The sequence below is a fragment of the Chlamydotis macqueenii genome, chromosome 6 (genome assembly GCF_036417535.1).
Source record: "Chlamydotis macqueenii isolate bChlMac1 chromosome 6, bChlMac1.mat, whole genome shotgun sequence".
Lineage (NCBI taxonomy): Eukaryota > Metazoa > Chordata > Aves > Otidiformes > Otididae > Chlamydotis > Chlamydotis macqueenii.
Genome location: NC_141561.1, coordinates 24,218,659 through 24,240,047, shown reverse-complemented (window position 1 = coordinate 24,240,047; position 21,389 = coordinate 24,218,659). Strand labels below are relative to the sequence as shown.

The 21,389-nt window shown below is 51.5% G+C and overlaps 2 protein-coding genes across 2 annotated transcripts in view; both read right to left on the bottom strand.

Annotated features, from left to right (window-relative positions):
- HOXD3 (homeobox D3) overlaps window positions 1–21,287 on the bottom strand; it is a 30,838-nt gene extending 9,551 nt beyond the window's left edge. The window contains exon 1 of the mRNA XM_086750800.1: window positions 20,917–21,287. The gene's annotated coding sequence lies outside the window, so the exon portion shown is untranslated. The remainder of the gene's footprint in view (window positions 1–20,916) is intronic.
- Window positions 7,978–9,382, bottom strand: HOXD4 (homeobox D4). Its single transcript, XM_086751091.1, has 2 exons — window positions 8,974–9,382; window positions 7,978–8,510 (listed from the first exon to the last, which is right to left on the bottom strand). The coding sequence occupies exons 1-2, from the start codon at window positions 9,380–9,382 to the stop codon at window positions 8,206–8,208; spliced, it is 714 nt and encodes a 237-aa protein (XP_086607217.1). The 3' UTR covers window positions 7,978–8,205.
- Window positions 21,288–21,389: the final 102 nt, after the last annotated feature.

The window sequence follows — 21,389 nt, the reverse complement described above, 5'->3', positions numbered from 1 at the left end:
CTTTAGCGATGAGCCTGTTTTAAACGGCCCTTTACAAACCAACACGGCTACCCCCTGCCCGGCTACCCACGGCAACGCGCTAACGGGATGCTCAATCTTACTTTGGCAATGGGAGCATCCAGCAAAGTTGTCTCTCCCTCGTTTCTTGGCTTGTTTGTAACTCCTTTCCTGAAACCACCACAAACTGGGAATAGCATAGGGATAAACGTCGTCCCCTACCCTTTGGGAAGGAGTCCACTTTTTTTTTCATTTAAAGAGCATAATAAAAAGAAGATGCAGCTTAAAGATGCAGTTCAAGGCGGTGGAGACCACTCCATGCATTTGCAGCCGCTGTGGGCAGAGATGGCAAACAAATTCCAGATGAGTAAAGGCGATAATGCAGCCCCTGTGGTTAAAGGTCCCATTTTGTCATGCAGTTGCTTACCTGTGTGTCAATTTATCATAAACCTGGGCTCCTCACTTTTCAGGATTTGCGCTTGCAGTTCTTAGAATATATCCTTCACCCTTTGTCTGCAGACAATACTCTCCTAAACCTGGTCTTGCGGTTTTACAGACATTTCCATACACCAGAATTCCCGATAGAACGAAAACAGGCTCAGGCTCAACTACCAATAATAGAGAGCGAGTGGAAATTGGAATTTGTTTGGCTTAAAAAAAAAAAAAAAAAAAAAAAACAACACACAGCCCTTTAGCCATCAGCCTCCTGGAACCAAAGGCAACAATTGGCCCGCTCGTGTTTTGTTTTGGTTTTAAACCGTGCGGCCATTGATGAATTTGGGGAGCGAGCTGGAGAACCCCCTCTATAATCAGAAATACAGGCACTGCCTTAAAACCCAGGCACATCGGCCCACGTGATGGCCGGAGCAGCTCGCCGGGGCCACGGCGGGCGCGCTCCCTGCGGATCCCGCGGCACCGGCCGCCCCCCGCGCTCCGAGCACCAGCCGGCCCGCCCGCCCCGCCGAGCCCACTCGCCTCCAACGGAGCTCCGCGCCGGCGGCGCCCGCACTTACACGCCCCGCGGGGCCAGCGGAGCCGGGAAAAAGGTGAATTCCGCGGGGTGATCCCAGGGCACCGAAATTCCCGGCGGAGAACGAGGAGGTATTTGGGGCCGGCTGCAGCCGGGGGCAGCTCCGCAGCAGCGCTGCAAGGCGCTGGGGCTCACCGGCGTGCTCGCATCTTTGTTTTCTCCTTCTCCGTACCGGGAAGATGCGGGGCAGCGGGGACTACCCCTGTCTGGAGGCTAAAGAAGCCTTGGGGAAAAAAAAAAAAACAACAAAAAAAAAACAACAACCACCAAACCCTGATGACATTTGTGCGTGTGTGTGTCTGCCCTCAGCCTGCCTCTTCTCTCTGTGTGTATGAAGAGACATAGAGCAGACTCGATGTGTATCCGTCATGTGTGCCCACAAAGCTCCCCAACAATTCCAGTTCGCCAAAAAAAAAAAAAATAGCTCCTCCGTTTGATTTTTCTAACATATCTGTAGCTATAAATACACCACACCTAATCTAACATCTGCTGTGATTTCATTACCATCCAAAGCACGGGGATGTGACAGTAATGTATTACCTTGCAATACTAACCGTAAGTGCATTGTAACATTTATCTAAATTACATTGCTTTTCCTGACTTTGCAAACCAGTTATAAAAAGATTGGAGTCCAGTGATGGAAACATAAGTTCAGTGTAAATTATTGTGTACGGCTTCGGATTTATAATACTATATTTCTTCGAAATTATGCACTTAAACCTCGCCTCAAGTAAGAGGTAACGGTTCTTTATATCCTTTTCTGTCAACCATATATTTCGACGTCCGGGCGGTTTTGCAGAACCCCCCGCGCTCGCGTGTCCGTGTGTACACACAGCAACCCCTACACGCACAGCGTGTCCTGCGTGCTTGTGTACACATACACAAAGCCGAACACAACTCTGGCCGCTGTTTAGACATTTTGGATGACGGAGAGGTCTTGGGCTTCCTACACAAAAGTGCGAGGGAAAAGTTGGGCACTGGTGGAGCAAAGACGCGAGGAAGATTCGGAAGCAAACGCCTTTTTGGAGGGCAGCTTGGAAACCTCTGGGAAAAAAAAAAAAAAATCCCACAGCTCTCGGTTTTCTTTTCAGAGTCTACGGCTTGGGGAAGGAAAAAAAAAAAAAAAAAAAAAAAAAAAGACTACATTTAACGTGAAAATGGAGGACGGCTGAAAGAAAGGAGCACCTTCGCCACCGCCACCCTAAATAAGACATCGTAAAGGGGACTGAAAAAGTCTTAAGGAAATGTTAATCCTTTGGCTGGTGGGACTCCAGCTTTGCGTGAATTTGTCTCCAGTAAAGGATCTAAGACTTCTTCAATCGGAGCATATGTTCATAGAGCAATAAAACAGAAAGATTTACAGTCCCCGCCCGCCCCCCAGCAGCCTCGCACCCTTTCAGGAATTACTTATGATGATTTATAACAACAACTCCGGCAATTGTCAAACTGATAAAATAGCCCGGGCTATATGCGGGAATAAACGCTGTTATGAAAGGGCTGCGATTTATGTTCGGGTCCATTTTACTGCGTGGCTTGGTGGAGTTTGGTTTCTTTTCCGGGCCAACAGGCTAACATAAAACTTCATTGATAAAAACGTAGGAGTTCTCCTGAAGTAGCAAATCTATTCCTTGGTCACTACCAAAGCACATAAACATTTGTCATCTTTGAATAATTGAATTAATGTGTTATTGTTTGAATGTATAATTCATAACATAGGAAACTTTGTCTCTGTCCTGCCACCGAAACGGAAGTAATAAAAAGCTACAATCTAGGGTTTTTTAGAAATTACTCCAGCAAGGGATAATAAAGAATATCCTGTTTGCAGAAAGTATTTCCAGCTGACTCTGGGGTTTCACGGCGAAACCTCAGTCCGTATTCCGCGGAGTTTACGGAGAGGGGCTTTGTACGAAACCCCAAACCTGGCTTCCCCCTCGCCCAGGCTATCGATCGGGGGGCTCTAACGGCGGCGTCCCCCCTTCAGGGGCCGGGTGCGCCCGGGCTCTTCCGCGGCCCCACGCCGGCCGACGGGGCCGGGGAATGGGGCTGGGCTTTGTGTGGGCGGCGAGGGGGGAAGGGGGGCTACAGCCCCTGCAGCCCGGCTGTCAAAGACCCCCGGCAAAATTTACGACCCCGCTGGCAAAGGGGCTGCGGGCCTTTCCCCGCCGGTGGGGCCGGGCAGCGGCAGCCCCGCCAGCCCCATTGTTTCTTCCTTCCTTTCGCGCCGCTCCGCGCAGCCCCGCGCAAGCGGCCGCGGCCAGCCCCGGGGGGCGGGCGGGCGGTTAGCCTGCCTCCACCGCGGGGCTCCGCGGGGCTCCGCGTTGCTCCGCGCTCGCCCTCTTCCCCCCGCTCCCTGGGAAGCAAAGGTCACCGTTTGCGCCTGGTCCGGCTCCTGGCCGCTGCCGAGCTGGAAATCAGGAAGCAGCGTGCCCTATTTGTCACGTCTTTGACAGCTGAGTTCATTAAGGCTTAAATAAGAAGGAATAAAAGTAAAAAATATTTACGTACCGGGTGTCTCTTTTTTTTCGGCAGCTACCAAAGCGCTAGGTGTGCAGAGAGAGGGACTGCGCCCTTTGTATATTATATTCTTGGGATCTCTTCAGTTTTCAAGTCTGATAGAGTCCTTTGCTTGGCAGATTAATGACGACTCCGTGTTTCTTAAGGGACGTGCTGAATTAATTATTTCGCAAATCACGTGGTCAGGACTTGTAGAAATCTATTCTTATCATCTTCCTTGCACTTTGAAATTCTGCCTGTTATGACTGTTCCTAGCAAGATTATTTTGGTCTCTAGGCTTGGGGGAAGGAAGGAAAAAAAAAAAGAAAAAGAAAAAGAAAAAGAATCAGGGGAAAGGGCTAACAAACATGGCCGTTGGAAGCGGTGTGGCTCTGCACCGAGAGGTCCCTATTTACTGTACTGTACAGTGAGTGGGGTCTGCTATTGACTCTGCCTTTCCTCTCCATTCTTACCTTAACGACTAGCGGTGGTATAATATACAGAACCGTATTGATGTATCGGGAGTAACAGGAGGAGCCATTGAAGGAGAGAGGGAAAGCATAATCACGAAATGTGCCTGGATGTTGGAACTTGGCGAGCGTGTGCGGAAAAGGGCACAGGCTCCCTCCCCTCCGCGCAACCCGGGCGGCGGGGGCACACGCCTGGCTCTATACCCCGGGCTCCTTCCCCGGGCTGGGCGAGGGACCGGCTTTTTGGACACCTGCCTTGACCACGCGCCAGGAGAGGACAAGTCCTCAGTGACAAATGCTTATGACAAAAATAGTGCTATCGACTTCTCCTGGCCAGAGGTATGTGTTATTGTCTGAGGTGCTTACACAGGGGAGAAGAAGGGGGAAAAAAAAAAGTGTTTGCCTTAGGTGCACGGGAAAATTTAAGCTCTCCAAGTTTGTGTTTTCTTGTGATCTTTCGTTTAGATTGGCTAAAAAAGTGGAGCTTAATGCTCAGGGAAAGCTACTTACTGCATTTCATTCTCAAATTTCCATTTATCTCTTGAATTTATTCCTTCCAGGACTCACCTAAAAGGCGCTCATCTGTGTGGGGATCGAGGTGACTTCAGGTGTGGCTCCTTGCCTCCACCACACATGCATAGATCCAGGAGCCATTCTAGGAGGGCTTGTTAAATGCAAAGCAGTAGCAAATGGATGACAGGCACTTTTAACTGCAGCCTAAATGTAAATATAGACTCTGGCTTGGCCTGGAGTCACACCATTATGGCTGGGGCAATCAGCAGACCTGTTCAAAGGGACATTTGGAAGGATGCTATGCAGAGTCACCCATATTTTAACACTGCGATGGTGGGAGGGACCAGCATTTTCACAGGAGAGAGACCCACCTTGTAAGGACTGTTTGTTCAAGGTACAAGCCAGAATCTATTTCTCCACACCTTTTATTTTTTCAAATGTATATGGAGGGCTTACATCAAAACTACAGGCGACAATTAGTATAAATAACGCTTTAATCAATGGCAGCAAAACAGTGGCAAAGTCTATAAAAAGCATCACATTCTGACAGAGATTAAAGTATTGCTGGACAATCCGACCGTTTAACAAAGGCTCCAATGCACAACGTTTCACCCATGACAAATAAAAATAACCGACTTCCCTTCCTACACAAAATAACTCTGGAAGAGTGTTACAAACCAACAAAAAAAAATAAACCTGAGGTTCGTTTTCCACTGGAGATAGTGACCAGTGGGTGCTCCTGGTGGTTATTACAGACATTCCTGACCCTGCAGAGCATTGACAGCTGGAAACCCTTTCTTTTGGTACTTTCTGCCCCCAGTTCACATATTCTCCGAGCTTGCAGCCCAGTTACAACTACCTAAACTCACAGTGCCCGAGCCTTGCTCAAAGGGGGCTTGCAAACAGGGTTGTAAGAGCTGTGCCTGCTGAACCCAACACTCGTCCTGGATATATTAACATTTCAAAAGGCGATGAGACAAATTCTGCTTGCAGCTACATCCCTGTTTGACATGAGCGGGCGGGGGAAGGAAACCTGGGAGCAGAATTTGGCCCTTTAACTTCGGGAGCCATCTCGGTCGCTAAGAAGCCCAAAGCCAAGATTTGCTTATCCAAGGCCACTATTTTCCACAACTGTACCACAGATGCCAAAGTTGGTAGCTCTCTCTCGAATAACACGTTTGCCCTGTTCCCAGCCAACTTATGACAGACTTTAAGTAAACAGCGGGTGTCCAGGAGGGCGATTTCCAAAAAGAGCAGCCAGATAAGCTTTTATTTTCCTTTTTATTTTTATATTTTTTTCTTTCTCTAGATTCGTATGAAAACCAAAGGGAGGGCTCTGGGCAACTCTGGAGACGAAAGACTGCTACCACAGGAACCGAGGGTAACAAAACTTGAAAACTCGTCTCAGGAATTCCCTCCTCAAGCGCTGCTGCTAGCTGCTCTCCATGCCAGAGAAAGGGAAGGGTAGTTTGGGTCCAAAAGGTTAAGGGTTTAGAGGTCACTCTTCCCGGCTGAAATACAACTAATCGAATAGAAAATTTGTCCTCTGGATGAACCTGTTTGTGCAATTTAGCCGAACTTCAGTAAAATACCTTTTCAGCTTCTCAACGTGAAGGCGTCAGAAAAAAGACGTCTTTACTATGTATGAACTCGGTGCTTTTTGTCATAGAAACAATGATGCGAATAATGTGGGAATATCCATCTTTAATATCACGACGTGGAGATATTCAAGTATTGCCATGTGCAAGTCTGAGAACTGGGGTAACCCTAAGGAAGAACAAAGAGTTTTCTCCAGGCTCTAAAACAAAAGACCAAGTCTTACAAGACACTTTGCGGACTTCTAGGGATGAGAAAAGGGCAGAAATTAACCGCTGGCCACAGTTAATGCAGCCGAATACACTCCTGTTGAAAAGCTCGCCTTTTATTTTCGCACTCATTCAAGCCCATTTTGGCCAGCGTTTTCCTCAGCGAGCCCAGAAAGCAGTGAGTCCTTGGTGGGAAGCACCCAGCCCGGAGATGGGCACCTTCACTCACCCCATGCTCTTCCCACCGCCCTTCAGCCTTCTTTCTGGGTTTCCTTCTTTGCCCTTCCATAAAGGGATCAGCTCGTTACAATTTCCTTGATATGGTCCCTCTCCCAGGCTGCCCTGAGGGTACAGGAGATAAGGGCTGAGCTTTAAAATCGCCTGAGTGGGGGTGTAAGTGGCTGAGGGAGCTGGTTTGGCTGTGTTTGGTTACAGAGCACGAAAACTTTGGCAAGATGCAGCCAGCAGCCAGGGACAATTCCACGGGTATCAGACCAGCTCTGCTCCCATGCAAGCCTTTTCCCTTTCCCTGAAAGCTACTTGCTGATATTTCCAGCCATTGCAGTCGTGTGTCATGGTCTGCTTTAAAAAAAAAAAAAAACAAACACAAAACTGTTCTTAAAAAAAAAAACCAAACTAACGAACAAGCAAACAAAAAAACCCCCCCACACACAAAGAAAAAAAAAAAAAGGAAACCCAAACAAACTAAACCAGACCAAGCCAACACCAAAACAAAACAAAGCAGTAACCCATATAGCCTGTCTCTGTCTTGGGCAGAAAATAGATTTAAAATTTAATTGAAACAATGCATTCAGCTTTCAGCTTTGAATGAATCGCATTATTTTTTCACTCGAGTTTTTTCTTTTTATTTTTTCTGGTGTAGGAGATGTGTTTTTGTGGTCTTTGCCCCCCCCCCTTGCTTTCCCCCCAATTTTTAAATGAGGTATCGATGGTTTAAAGCACAGTGCTGAGCAGAGCAGACTTTGGAAATAGATTTCAAGCCTGTTAGCCCTGGATGGCACACGGTAAGGAGCAGGGACGCTTTTTATGTTCACAAAGAAGGAAATTAAAAAAAAATAAAAAAAAAGAAAGAAAGAAAAAGGGACGAGAAAGTTGTGTACGTTCAAGACAAGTAAAGGTTATACATGTGTTCATGAGACTGGGAAGGAGAAATACTGCATTTCAGCTTCCCCTCCCCATTTTTGGTTTGACTATTTTTATCTTCACTCTTCTACGTTTCAAATAAATAAATATGCTAACACTATCAGTACACAAAATAACCCGTTTTCACTTAATTCCTATGCACATCTTCTGAGACGTTATGGAAATGAGCAAGTATTTTCATTACACCAAGAAAGGCAAAGCAGCACAAAAAAAAAAAAAGTCCACAATTACTAATCTTTATGTCAAAAAAAAAAACCCCTACGCTATAAATTTCCTGTCCTCAGCTTGCCCAAATGCATCCTCCCGAAATTGCACGGGATAAATGGACTATCAAAAGTAAAAATCCCAGAATAAAGCATCAAACCTTCACTTTTGAATTCAAAACTGAAACACAGGACAGTTTCATTTTAAATTATTTATTACTTTTTGTGGACAGAAGGTCTCGTTTAATATTTTCCCAATTCCCACTGCCTGCATGATGTTTTTTTCCCACCCTTTTCTTTCTTTACCCCGCTTTTTTTTTTTTTACCCTTTTTTTTTAGGTTGTGCTAGCAGAGGCAAATAAAATAAAGTCCAAAGTAGCGTCATTTTGTCTCCTTTGTACAACAGTACCTTAAAGAAAGATGACAGTTGCTCGAGTCCTTAGCTGCTACATGCAGGTTCTGCTTGGGCAGTGTCAGTTATGTACAGTACTGGTCAGAAGCGAAGGATGAAATGGAAAATTTCACCTCTTCTACAAAGTTGTCAAGTCAGTCTGATGGTCCTTGGAACCAGTCTGTAAATGGGGGTTGGAACCAGAGGAAGAAGACCTGCCCTTCGTGTTGGGCAGTTTGTGATCTTTTTTCCACTTCATTCTTCTGTTCTGAAACCAGATCTTGATCTGGCGCTCAGAGAGGCACAAAGTGTGGGCTATCTCGATACGGCGGCGCCTGGTCAGGTACCTGTTAAAATGGAATTCTTTTTCCAGTTCTAGGACTTGCTGCCTGGTGTAAGCAGTGCGGGAGCGTTTAGGTTCCCCTCCGTTGTAATTGGGATTCACTGGGAAGAAACATACGGACAACTTTACAAAGCTAATCTTGACCTGCCGCTTCGACTTTACAAAAGAAAAACCTGACCGGGCTGCGAGCGTGTGGCCGGGCTGGATGCGTCCCAGTTGCTCACAATGGAGGGGCTACTTCCCCCCCCACCGCCCCCCCCCCACCCCCAGGCAGGCACTGCAGGCGCACGCAGCTAGGTAGGCTGGGATCCTCCAGCAGGCTCCTAAAATGGAGTTTTGGTTGGGTTTGTTTGTTTGTTTGTTTGTTTCTTTTCCCTCCTGCACGGCAAAGCTCCGCATGGCCAACAGCCTATTTCCTCAGCAATAAAAATTTATGACGAGTGTAATTGGGCTACCTCGGCTGAAAAAAAAACCTCGCCCAGCAGCCTGGCAGGGACTCGAGCCAGCGTGGCCGAGGGCTGCGGGGAGCAGGGGGGAAGAGCAAAGTAAGAAGAGGATCCTTACCCGAGTTAACATGGACTTTCTTCATCCAGGGATAAACTACTGCTGGCTGCTTAACTGCTGGCCCGTGGGGGGCTTTGAGGGGCGGCTGCTGGCTGCAGGCTCTCGGGCTGGGCACCGGAGGCGGCGGGCAAGGCTCTGCCTGGCCGGGGAAGTGGCTCGCCGGGCCGGATCGCTCCTGTCCGTGACCCCGCGGCTGCACGGCCGAGCCCTGGGCATTGCTACAGCTAAAGGGCTGCTCGCCGTAGTTTGAGCGTGGGTAGAGTCCCTGGTGCTGGAAATCGGAGCCCTGTGAGGCACCATAGTACTCGGCCCCCTGCTCGCCTAGGTAGCTGCTCTGCAGATATTCCTCGCAGGGAGGAAATTTGGGATCCACATACTTAGAGTTCACCATGTACGAACTCATGGCCATTAATTTCTTGAAGGTAGAAAATACTAATTTTTCTCGTGTTGTCTTTTTCCCCCCCTGCCATAGAGCCCTCCTACTCGCTGTCAACTGAATAAAGTTAGGCGGGCATGTGACCGGCCCGGCCAATGGGGAGGCGGGAGCCCATCACCGCATTTCTCCGCAGCTCGGCGTTTCCACCGATTTCGCTCAACAACACCCCCGTAACCCATCGACCCCCCCCCACCTCCGGCGGGTCGCACCCTCCTAGACTGGGTCCCGCAGACGCAGGGGTGCCCCCGGGCGCCGGCCCTCTCCCCGGCCCGCAGGTAGGGCCGGCCTTTTGTCCCCGCTCCCCTCCCGCAGCACCGTGCGTGATGCCCCGCTGCCTGATTCACCGACCCCCGCCACCGGCGGGGTTTGTTACCTCCCTCTAAATAACACAGCGAAAGAAACGCGCGGAGCGAGGGGCTGAAGTGGGGTGAGGAGGGAGGAAAGCGGTCAGGAGTAGAGGAAAGGAACAGCCATCAAAGAAGAGGGCAATATGACGTACAATAGGTCTGTCCTGTCTTTGTCTGGCAGAGGTCATCCAAAAGTTACCAGAATTTAGTTCTGCTGAATAAAATTAGGCAATCAGTAACTCCTCATTCACTTCCAAGCCTCGATGTCCGTGTGTGTGGACGTACGCGCGCACTCACGCAAATGCACACGTACATGTACAAATCTACCCGCGTACGTACGCGAAATCGTATAGATGGCAAGAAACCGTTCACTTGTAACCACCAAAGTTCGATCAGTTGAACCAAAGACGGCATTTAACCAGTTTAAAAATATCACGGGTTTAATGAGATAAATTCGGTCTTCATTCATCAATATCGTTCCTGAAGCACGAGTAAATACATCCCAGCGAGACGAATGCTGCTTTGGCTGCTGTCGTAAATGTTTTGATGCTATCTGCACCCTTGACAGGAAAATTTTGCTAACGTCTGGCATATCTAGCTAATTTATGAGTGTCTTTTCAAAGATTCACTCACTGACTGGTAGATTTTTTTTTTTAACAGAAAATTTGTAACTTCTGATGAGATTAACTGTTTAAATTAACATTTTTAAATGTCAATGAGAATTACGACTGAACGACAACTGAAATTTTAAGAGATGTCCTAAAACCTAGCGAATAGGAGCAAAGTAGCAAAACTTTCGTAATTTCTGAGTGTTCAGCACGCCCATGCCTTTTGATTCCGCCCGTATTTAAACTTCTAACCATTTGCAGAAAGGTGAAGTTTTTGCATCGACCATATATTCCCCTAGAATCGAATCTGTGACTATATAAATATCACACAAATTCGGTTCTACAGGGTATATATAGACAACGTAATAACGTTCTGTTTTCATCTACAATACAGCAGGTCTTTGCAATTCTCTTAGTCCTTACTGTCTTCTGAGGAATGCAAACTATTCTGCTGGGACTTGGCTCTGAAATACGGATTTGCAGGAAGGTGGGATTTCAGAAAAGATTCGCCCTTGCTATTATTGCTGCAGTAGTTATACCACTCTCCACCAATTTATAGTGACGAATTTCGCCTACCAAATTCTCAGAAAGACCTGCTGCTCACTTTAAAGGCTCTGCCGTTTATGTCCTCGCTACGGAAAACGGACGTTACCGGTCAAATTGCTCTATTTAGAATAGTAGTAGTTAAAATAATTCAGAAAATAGTTTTTAACTATTTAGGCTAACATGAATCTGAAGAGATTCTCCCTAATTAGAAATCGCCCCTCCCCTCCGAAATAAAAAAAAAAAATCGAAACAGAAGTAAAATAGCCGACAACAGAAACAGCGATTGGTGGAAAAGAGGAGGTTAAAGGCTGGAATTAGTTGCTCTTGGAAGAAGAGAGTTTCCCCGTTTACCTTTATCCCTCCGTGCTGGTCTAGCTACCATCCCGGGAGCTGCTGCCAGCCGCAGCCTCGCACCCTCCCAGGTTCTCCCCGCCGTAGCGTTTATGGTGAAGGGCAGGGCGAGAGGTCAGCCGAAATAATTTACAAATATATCACAAAGTTTCATTATTTTTACTTTGTCGACAGCAGCACACAAGAGTACAAAAGTTCATTAATCGTGTCTGACCCAGCTCCTCACTGCTGTCCTGCGGTCAACCTCTCCCTCCACTCGTTAAAACAGGCACCATAAGGACAAATAATGGGGCGAATGTGATACATCCATCCGCTGTGGAGGGCAGATTTGGGGGTGTTGCGTTTACCCGAGCGATGTGTACCAGTTTGTTTGCCCGGCTCCAGCTCCTAGCTGCCTGATCTGGGGGGATGCTATTTTTAAACATCTGCTTTCTTACCGCCGCGGTGGTGTCTTCTTTACAGCAAGTGCAACCCGAAACGACTTTGTGTCCCTAATTTATTTTTACCCCCCTCCTCCCCCCGCACTAGATTATTTAAATCTCCACCCAACTATTTAAAGCGCCTCGCCCCGCATTCTCCTCCTTTCTCTGAGAGGAGGGGGAGTACCTCCCCCCTGGGGAGGTATTAACCACCCAGCTGAACAGGCAGAGTAACAGCCCCCCACCTCAAAGGGAGCTTTCTTTTGGGGCAGCCCCCGGGAGCGGAGAAGCCCGCCGAGGGCTGCGCGGGGAGAAGCGGTGGGGCCGGGGAATCCGCAGCTCCCCACTCTGCTTAGTTCCGCACATTTTCATATTTGTTAGACGCCGTGACCTGCGTTTCACCTTATTGCACGACTTGCTTAGACAGGTCAAAGCCAAAGAGTTATTGATGAACAAAAGCGTTATATATTCACCTCCTGTTCAACTGCCCATACAAAACGCTTTTGATCTATCAGGCTTTTTGTATTCTGCTTCATAATCAGTATGCTAAATGTACGTTGGCAGAAAACAAGTAATCCATACGTTTAGGGCCAGCCCCGGAATAAAATGCCAAGGGTATCCACATAGGGCAGGGCTGAGCTAAGGGGGGAGGAAGGTGACCTATGGAATACGGTTAAAACTGCGGGGCTGGAGGCGACTCTGCCGTTTGTGTTTAAAAGGCTCGAAAACCAATATCTCAGCGCCAGGAAAAAAAAAAAAAAAAAAAAAAAGATAAGGAGAAGCCTGGTGGAAGCAGTGAAAGAGATTATTTATCAGCAAGCAGGGAAAGGAAATGGGTAGAAACGCAAACACACCCTGCTCCGCGCCTGTGCGTGCTCCCACTCGGAGCGGGGCTTGCAGGAGCGGGGAGAGCGGTGTGTCCCTAAAGAGTCGCCACACATTGCAGCCTTTCTTCTCCTCTTTGCGAGACAAGAGCCGGTCTCAGTCTGAGGCACCAGCACTCAGGCTCTCAGTCCCTCACTGCAGCCAGAGAGGCTCGGCAGCATTTCCTGCGGCACGCTGCTGCCCTCCCCTCGCCCCCGGCACAGCCCACGCGGGAACAGCGGGGATGCCAAAACCCCTACAGCCGAAGGTTTCCCTCCTAAGCTCAGACACCCATTCCCTTCCGCGCCTGTACAGCATTTAAATCCACGTCTGGATCTCGCTTGCGCGGACAGAACCGGTAGCGGGGGATGAGCACAAAGCACGGCCTCGCACAGCCCGGGCTATGCCAGCCCAGGTTGACGTTAGGGAGCAGGCACAGCTCTACCCTGAGTCCCCTCCGGAAGAAAGAGGAGGAGCAGACAAGGTGGTGAAGCGCTGGGACACGGTGTGACCCGGCCAGGGCTGCGCGTGGAGGCGCTGCGCGGCCCCGCGAGGTGAAAGGGGACCGGTGCGCAGGGCTGCGCGGTGCTCGGGAGCGGCAGGACACCTGCACAGCCCTTCGGCCAGCCCCCGGGAGACTGCGCCTCTGCTCTGAACGCCAGCCAGGATTATGACATGGTACCACAAACCAACTCCACAAGAGCCTTCCCGTGCTGACACAGACTTTCTTCCTCTCATTTATTTGTTTGTTTGTTTGTTTATCTATTTATTTATTTATTCCTTTTGTCAGTATCAATGTTCAGCAGGGATACGTCAATTTTAACTCTTCCAGTCCGAAGGGAAGAAATGGGATTTTCAAGCAACGCAAACTCTACAAGAAACGAGGTTACTTACTGTGGATGCCCTTCCATGCTGCCGAACCTGTTGCAATAAAAACGTTTGTTACTGTTGTATTCCACATACGGGTGATATTTCTGGAAAACAGTTACAGACCACGTTTGACAGATGAAGGCAGAGCGGAGCTGGTGGTAAATCCTGCGAGCAGCCGAGTAGTGGGGTGGAAGCCCCTTCCGAATGAGGACCACGTTGCGGTCAGGCAGTTTCTTACGAGCACATGCTTTCCCTGTGCCTGGAGTGTGATCTTTCACTTTTGATATTCATAGTCGAGATTTTATATCGGATAATTTCTAAAGGGATGAAAAGTCAGACCTCCCTCTTTCGCCGATGGAAAAAAAAAAAAAAAAGAGAATAACAAAGGCCTTTTTTTTTTTCTGTTCTGTGGCAGTCCAGTCACTTACAGATTAAATATTCAGATCACCTTTGCTAAACCATTGCCCATAAAATGTCACAATATGCCATGCAGCATTGTATCCATGCTGAGCAGTGAAGGAACTACAATTTTGTAAGAATAAATCTCTAATAACTCTAGGATAGGTCCCCTTTAAGATCACCTAATTAACCTAACAGTAACCACGAGACATGTGTCTTTGTTTGCATTGTAGAAGGACGGATTTGACTTGACTTTCCTTCAAATCTTGTAATAAATAGACTCAAATACCACGTTAAGGAAAACAAAGACACAAGCTCAGTCTGATGCTCCTGAAGTGCATCATACATTTTAGAGGGGGTTCATTTTCTGTAAGCGAATTTTCACCCCTTACGGTATCTTGGAGAGTTATTGTACTACACACAGATCATCTGCCTCCGTGTTAATAGTTCGCTAGATAGAGCTTCCCGAGACTGTTTTTGTCAAAAAAAAAAAAAAAAAAAAGGAAGGTTTTTTAGTTCTGCCCACTCTTGTCAGCATTCAGAGCTTACTAGAGCAGCGGAATATTATCATTCCCTTACCATTCCTTTCCTCTCTATTTTTTTTCCCGAATTAAAAAAAAAAAAAAAGTTGGCTTCTAATAAGACGTCCCATCAAATTCAGAAGCCTCGGATGGGGAGCAACCCGCTCGTCCCGGTGCTGTCCTGTCCACCTGAGCTCTCCCTGCCCATTTTCCCCAACCGAGCTGTTTCGCGCAAACCGAGCCAAAGCTGGTGCCCATTCCCATGGAGCTTCCCGGGGCACAGGGAGGGCGGCGGCGGCAGCGGGGAGGCCGGTACCAGACTTACTGCGCGCTCCCCCCGCGGCCGGGGGGACCCGAGAGCGGAGGTGCCTGCACGGCCGCATTCCCGCAGACGGTTCCCTGCTAACACGTTTCCCGATTACTGCTTCCAGGAACGAAAGCATCTGCACTTGTATGCTCTTAAACTAATTTATGGTGGGAATTATATTTTGGCTTGTCAACTCTCAAGCCATAAAACAAAGTTTATTGGAATCACGTGCTCCTAAATAGCCACTCAGGACCCATCTCTGTGGAACCATAAATAACCTTCGGCTTTAAACTTTTATTCGCTAAATAAAGGTTCCCTGAATCTGCCCTATAAAACGGGACAGGGGCGGAATAGAGGAGGTGGACAGAAGGTCAGCTCCGCCGCGTTGTGCCGGCCTTCTGCAGAAGCTGCTGCGAGGGGAGTCGGCGCTCCCACAGTGCTCTCGAGATGGCAGCCGCGCTGATTTCGCCGTGGGCAGCCGTTCAAACCTTCCTTTACATCCCCTGGGGGCCAGGGAAGCCCACCGTCAGGAGAAAACCCAGAGGTGCTTCGAAGAGAGGAGGATCCCCTTCTTCCTTCCCCGAAAGTTTATGGCATTTTGGTCAGGAACAAAAAAAAAAAAAAAAAGGTTCCCCCCGGACGAACTGTGCCCGGGGCTACGCGCTCGCCAAATACCCGACGGACCTTTGCAGGTGACCAAACTGCTGGAAACAGCAAGGGCACCGGGCTTTGGAAAGGGAGAAAGTGTGAAGCCTGCCACAATAAGATCTTTGAGGACTGGAAGTTTAAGGAGGGTTATAAAACAATAAAACAGCACTGGTGTGAAGGGAGTAGGGTGTGAGTTAGCAAACGAGAATTTCAAGGAGCCCGAGCACAGGAAGTCAAATGTCCCTGGCAGTCACACAGCATAAAGGAACCCGGGCACCAACTCCCAATCTGTCATGGCTGAGACAAGGAAATCGGGGCAGCCAACAGCTCCCGGTGCCTCCAAGGAGGTGTTCGTCCCTTCCCCAGAGGGCAGATAATCGTGTCCGCCCCGTCGGGGACAGGTCGCGGACAGCAGGGATGGACCGCTCCCCTGGCCCGCGGGTTGGGATGTGCCTCCGCGCAGAAGCTCTGAAAAACGAGACAGCTTCATCTCCTGGCTAGGCGGTGGCACCAGCCGGGTGGTGCCTCTGACATCAGAGTGAGGTCCCTCCTAGTCTGCTCTCTTCCTACCGAACCCAGCCACAGAGGTCTGGCGTTGCCTGAAAGGGGCAGCCTGGCTCTGACCGTGCTCTTCAGGTGGCTCAAACCACAGCTGATCGATTCGTTTATTCTCCCGAGAGCGAGAGGCGTCCTGATCGCCTCTCCTGCTCCCTCTTCCCTACGCGGGGTGTTTTCGCATCCCGCTATTTTCCTTGCCCTGCGTGAGTGCTTTAATCCCACGGCATCACTTTCGTGCTTTACTAACGGCCTAGGAGGGGGCACGGCCCTTTCTCCCCGTGCCCTCCCCTGCCCAAGACGGCGGGCAGGGGCTGACTCGTGGGTGGCTCGCAGGCGGACCACGGCCCCGTGCCAGCGCGGGGAGTGTCATGTCCTCCCCGCGTGCCTGTGACCGCTTCTGGGCACATCTCGTGTGCAAGAGAAGCTCACGATTTCGGGACAGGGTACTACCCCTCAGCTATGCGCAAGGGGATGCGAGAAGCACTGCGGGGCGGGCGATCGGAGCATCAGCCCCTGGCAAACGGGGTGGGAGGGGAGGTCCGGGCCGGTAATGTGCTTGTGGCAAACTAGTCTGGGGGACTGGGAAAGGTAAGGCTGTGGGAGAGACAGGAGTCGATGAGAGAGAGCCATCTTCCTTGTGATCCAGGGACAAGACGAATGCTTCTGCATTTGAAGTCATTCTAGCCCTGAGATTTTGGAGAGGGGATTGGGAGGATTTTCACATTTCCTATTCTAAAATGCAGATGTGAAAGTTGACTTTGAAGCTCTGGGCGGTTCGTTCTCCAGGCTTTTACACGAGTTCTCATATTCGGGGCTGACGATCTGGAGGTGGATGAGATGTGGAATGAAGTAACCCGGTAATAAATGGTTTCCCTCTGGTAGTTGTTGCGATAAAAGGGTTGGGGAAATTGAATCGCATGTGTAATCACATGCTACTTGACAAACACGCAGGTCAGCATCCTCCCCCGAGGACCACACTGCCAGAAGATGACAAACTCCGTCTCTGACTTTTAAGATCTACCCAGAGCCTCAATAGCATCCAACGCACTCACCCTCTCCTCTTTCATCGTAACCTCGGCCTCTCAGCAGTCACTGCACAGCCCGTGCCCTCGTCGAGCAGGATGTGGGCACGCAAGGGCCCCTGCCCCCAGCACCCTACGCCCGCGGGGGGGGCCGGCAGCGGCAAAGCTCCGGGGAGGGCAGGGCGGCGGCTAGCCGCACCTCGGCGTCCAACCGGGGCACTCCTGGCTGCACCTCGGGTCCGGGGGAGTGGGTGGGGGGCAGAGGGCGGGGAGCTTGGGGCAGAGAGGGGAGGCCGTGGGAGCACCTAACTGGGGCAGGGACGGCCCGGGGGGCAGGGGGCCGGCAGGGTCGTGCCCGGACGTGGCTGTGGAGGATGGGGCCTGGAGGCAACAGGTGAGGCGGAGGCAGGGAAACCTGCCGGGCCCTGGCTTGCAGCGGGCAGGGGGGATGTGCGGGGGCGGGGGCCTCTGCCTGGGGGAAGGGAGGCGGGTGTGGGCCGCCGCGGTGCTCTGGTACCCACATCAAAGTGGCAGGGAAGGAAGCGGCGGCTGCCCAACATCAAAGGGCGGGCCGGTGAGCGGGAGGACGGTGGGGCACGGGAGGTGAAGAAAGCAAGGAGCTCGGAGGTGCGCGCAGGGGTGCGCTGACCCGGGGCAGAGGAGAAACCAGCGCACTGGAGGCAGTGGGACAACCCGGGTCCAGCTGGGGAGCGCTGCGGGGCACCCGAGAAGGGCGGCTGAGCCCGGCCCGTGCCCCCTCCCCGCCGACGGGCCTCCTCGTCGGCAGGCGGGCGGCTGGGACCGGGGCCTGGGACAGGCGGCGGGGGGCGGCAAGCCCCTCGCCCGGGCGGGGAGAGAGGCCAGGCTTGTCCTACAGCGCCTTCTCCTGGAAGAGGCCGCGGAGACAAAATGGCTGGTGGTGGCGGCTGGGGCCTGTCGCGCCCCCGGTGGCCGCTCCGCTTCTCTCCGCGCCCCGGCCCTGGCATCCCGAGGGCAGCAGCCGCAGGCAGGTGACCCCGGACCGGGCCGTCGGGGAGGGCGCCCACCCGCCAGCAGAGGCGGTGCAGCCGAGCCTCGACGGCTGGGCCGGACGGGCGGCGGTGCTGTCCCTCGCAGCCTCGTGGGGTCCAGCTCGCGTCGCCTGCGGCGTGGGGCGCCTGGTGGGCGACGCGGGCTGCCTGCCCCCGCCCCGCCACCCCCTCTCCAGCGGGCGGGGGGAGGCGAGCGCTGGGTTTGGGTAAAGCCCGCTGCAGCTGAATGCACTTTTATGGCCTCTTGTCTCTGGCAGGGACCCTTCCTCCGCGCCCCGCCGGGCCCCCACGACCTGCTGCAACATTTATTGTGCCTCATCTTTTCCTTTCGCTTCCTGTTTTTCCCTCTCCCGCTCCGGCAGTATTGAGTGCTGCACTGCAGTAGAGCCGTAAATACCTTTAACAGCTGCCTGCCAACCGAGGGGTGAAATACTGTCTTTGTTCGGTTTTTTTTTGTTGTTGTTGTTTTTGTGGGTTTTTTTTTGTTTTGTTTTCTGCCCCCAGCGCTCATATAACACCCCTTGAGAATTATATTTGTTTGGGGCAAGAGGAACAGCATTGGGAAATAAATGAATCGGCGGAATTCGCTGTTCTTAAGAGGGCAAATTCAGCGTGTGTTTATTTCTTCGCTCAGTCTTATCAGATTTCCCGGGTCCCCTGCCCGCATCGCCGCCCATCCTTGCACCAAACCCCTGCCAGACTCGGGGAGCAGAGGCTGCGGTTCTCCGGGAAGCTTGCGGCTTCGAGCGGGGAGCCCAGCCCAGCTTCCCAAAGGGCGGCTGGCACCGGCGGTACCCAGGCACTGCCAGGGAGCGCAGGCTACCCTTCCTCGCTGGCTATTTTGGGGTGTTTTTCTTTCACTGCCTGTGCGTCAGTAGAGCGTGGGCTAGGGATCGCCTGTTTCCTTTCGACAACAACAACAACAAAAAAAGAAAAGGGATGAGTCATAAACTCTGCTGAACACGTCGGGAAACGAAGAACGAAGCAGGTGTGAAAAACGAGAATTCTGTATTCCGAAAACTACAGCACATCGACATATCTACACACATACAGGCTCTCGCGCTACATAAGTGGATAAATATATATAAAAATACAGTCATTTTATGCGCCATATGTCTATGTGCACATACATACAGAGTTTGTTCTGAATGCTCACACACATCGGTATATTTAAGAGCATACACATACCAATGTGTGCTTCAATGTTAAAGAAAAAAAAAAAGAAAGGAAAAAAAAAAAAGAAAAAGAGAAAAAGCAAGGAAGGAAGGAAGCCTTTTAGCAAGGGAAAAAGCCGAACTCCCACATAAACCAGTGTTATCATAAATGCATATGTGTATCCGTATGTGTCAGCATATGGACCTGCAGAGACACACATGCACATTAGAATTCGTTAGAACATCCTGCTTTTGTTTTCTTCTTTTCCCCCAGGCTAGGAATAATTTCAAAACAGGTCAAGGACGAGATTTTTCGAAGTTTTTTGGTTTTGTTTTTGTGGGGGTTTTTTTAGAGATTTACAGCCGAGTATCTATCATTACTGTGTCACCTAGGAGGGATTCTGAGAGCAAAACCTCCCGCAACATATACTTTCCAAGTTACTCCTGAAGACTGTTGCTATGTTGAAAACGATTCTTCTCAAATAATCCCCAAGCCCTTCGGCAGCGCGGGGCGGTCGGCTTATGGGAACAGCCAGAGTAGAAGGGAAAGGCATCCTGTCGCTACCCGTAGCGGGGCTTGGGCTTAGCGGGCTGGGGAGAGGCTCGGGGGTGGATTAAAAAATAATTTCTTCTGCCGCTCCAAAATATGTACCTGGGGCACGTCCCACGCCTTTCCACCCTCATCGGGTGTCCTTTAATCAGGCGGTTTGCTCTACCGTTAAATTAGTGGCTGCTTTTTGAGGTACACGGCAATTCGGTAAGTTCCTGCAGTGCGGCAGCACGGTGCGTTTCCGTCACTGAGCAACGCGTTTCCATCACTGACCAACGGTGCAAACACTACGCACCAGGCAGTGGGTTGTGTACTGTGCCTGAACGTCTTGAAAATTAGGAGATGCGTAAAATACACATACGTTCCGAATGATACGCTTCGAAAGACTATCTATTCTGCAGAGAGAAGCAGAGGTGTAGATACACACCTATATAGGCAATGCGGATATGGACCTGTACGCGTGAAAGGGTAACGCAGATAAAGTTGACGTGAGTGTTCTATCTCCTTTACATCATTCAAAATAAACTTGGGGTTTGTTGATTTTTTGTTTGGTTGATTTGGTTTGGTTCCCCCCCCCCCGGTAGCCAGTCCCCGATTTAGCCCCGCGTGATTTCCCACGCGGGTAAGTGTCAGTGCTGCAGGGCCGCGCTCCCGGCCGCTACTCGGCGCAGCCCCCACTCCGCGCTGCCCGGCGAGGAGGAGCCCGCGGTGGGGCCGAGCGGGAGACCCCGGCCCCATCGCCTTGCCCGCGGCCCAGCCTGGCTCCATGTGCCTCCCACCGAGACCCGGCGGGGTGGGCGGCCGCTCCGGGACCGGCCTCAGGCACAGCCCCCGGCCCCACCGCTGCCCCCGGGTTCTCCTGCTAAAGCACCTGTCGAGCTTTACAGTTACGGCAGCGCCCTTCCGACGTGGGGCAAACAAACAGCAGCGCCGCCACACCGCACCTCAGACTCGCGTGGTGGGGGAAGCAATCCCCCCCAAAAGGCCTTTTACTGGAAGAAACCCTGTGGCAGGAGAGGCTCTGCCTTCCGCTTCTCCGCGCCCCGCAGCCCCTTCTCCGCGCCCTACCGCGCAACGGCCGCACACACCCCGCGGAGTGCCCGCAATTATTATCTGTAACAATAACAACGACAACTACAGCAGCAGCAACAGCAGGGGCAACGGTGGCGATGACAAGGACAGTGAGAATAAGGGGGGCGGAGGGACAGGTGTCCGAGCGGGGCTGAAGGGCAGGGCAGCCGGCGCCCTGCGGGACGGTGCGCGGGCGCGGAGGACCGGCGGGGAGGCCCGCGAGGGAGCCGAGATCGCTTACCGGTTGGCGGCGGTGCCCGCCTGCCGAGGAACCCGGGAGGATCGCTGTAATCCATTTTTTCGCCCGCGTAGCAATCCGTATGCCGGAGGAGAGAACGGCAGCCAGGAGGGGGGGCCGGGGGGCACCGAGCGGCTGGAGAGGAGCGGGGGGCTGGGAGGCGGCACGGCAGCGGGCGCGGGGTTCCGCGCATCCCCCCCCTCCGCGGGCGCGGGAGAGGAGGCCGGGGAAATGTCTGCTCCGCGGTGGCGGGGCCGGCAGCTGGACTAGGGGAGCGGGGCGGGAATGTGAGGGCGGCTGGCATACACCTCAGCCCAGACAAAGGTTAGGAAAAGAGGGGCTGAGGCTCTCTGAAGGCAGAATGCAGGGGGAAATTCGCCAGGGAAATCAGGAAAAGGCCATGAAAGCGCTCGCTGCCTGCACATGACCAGCCGCAGCCAATGACGAGCCCAAATAGGTCATAAAAAGGTCTATTA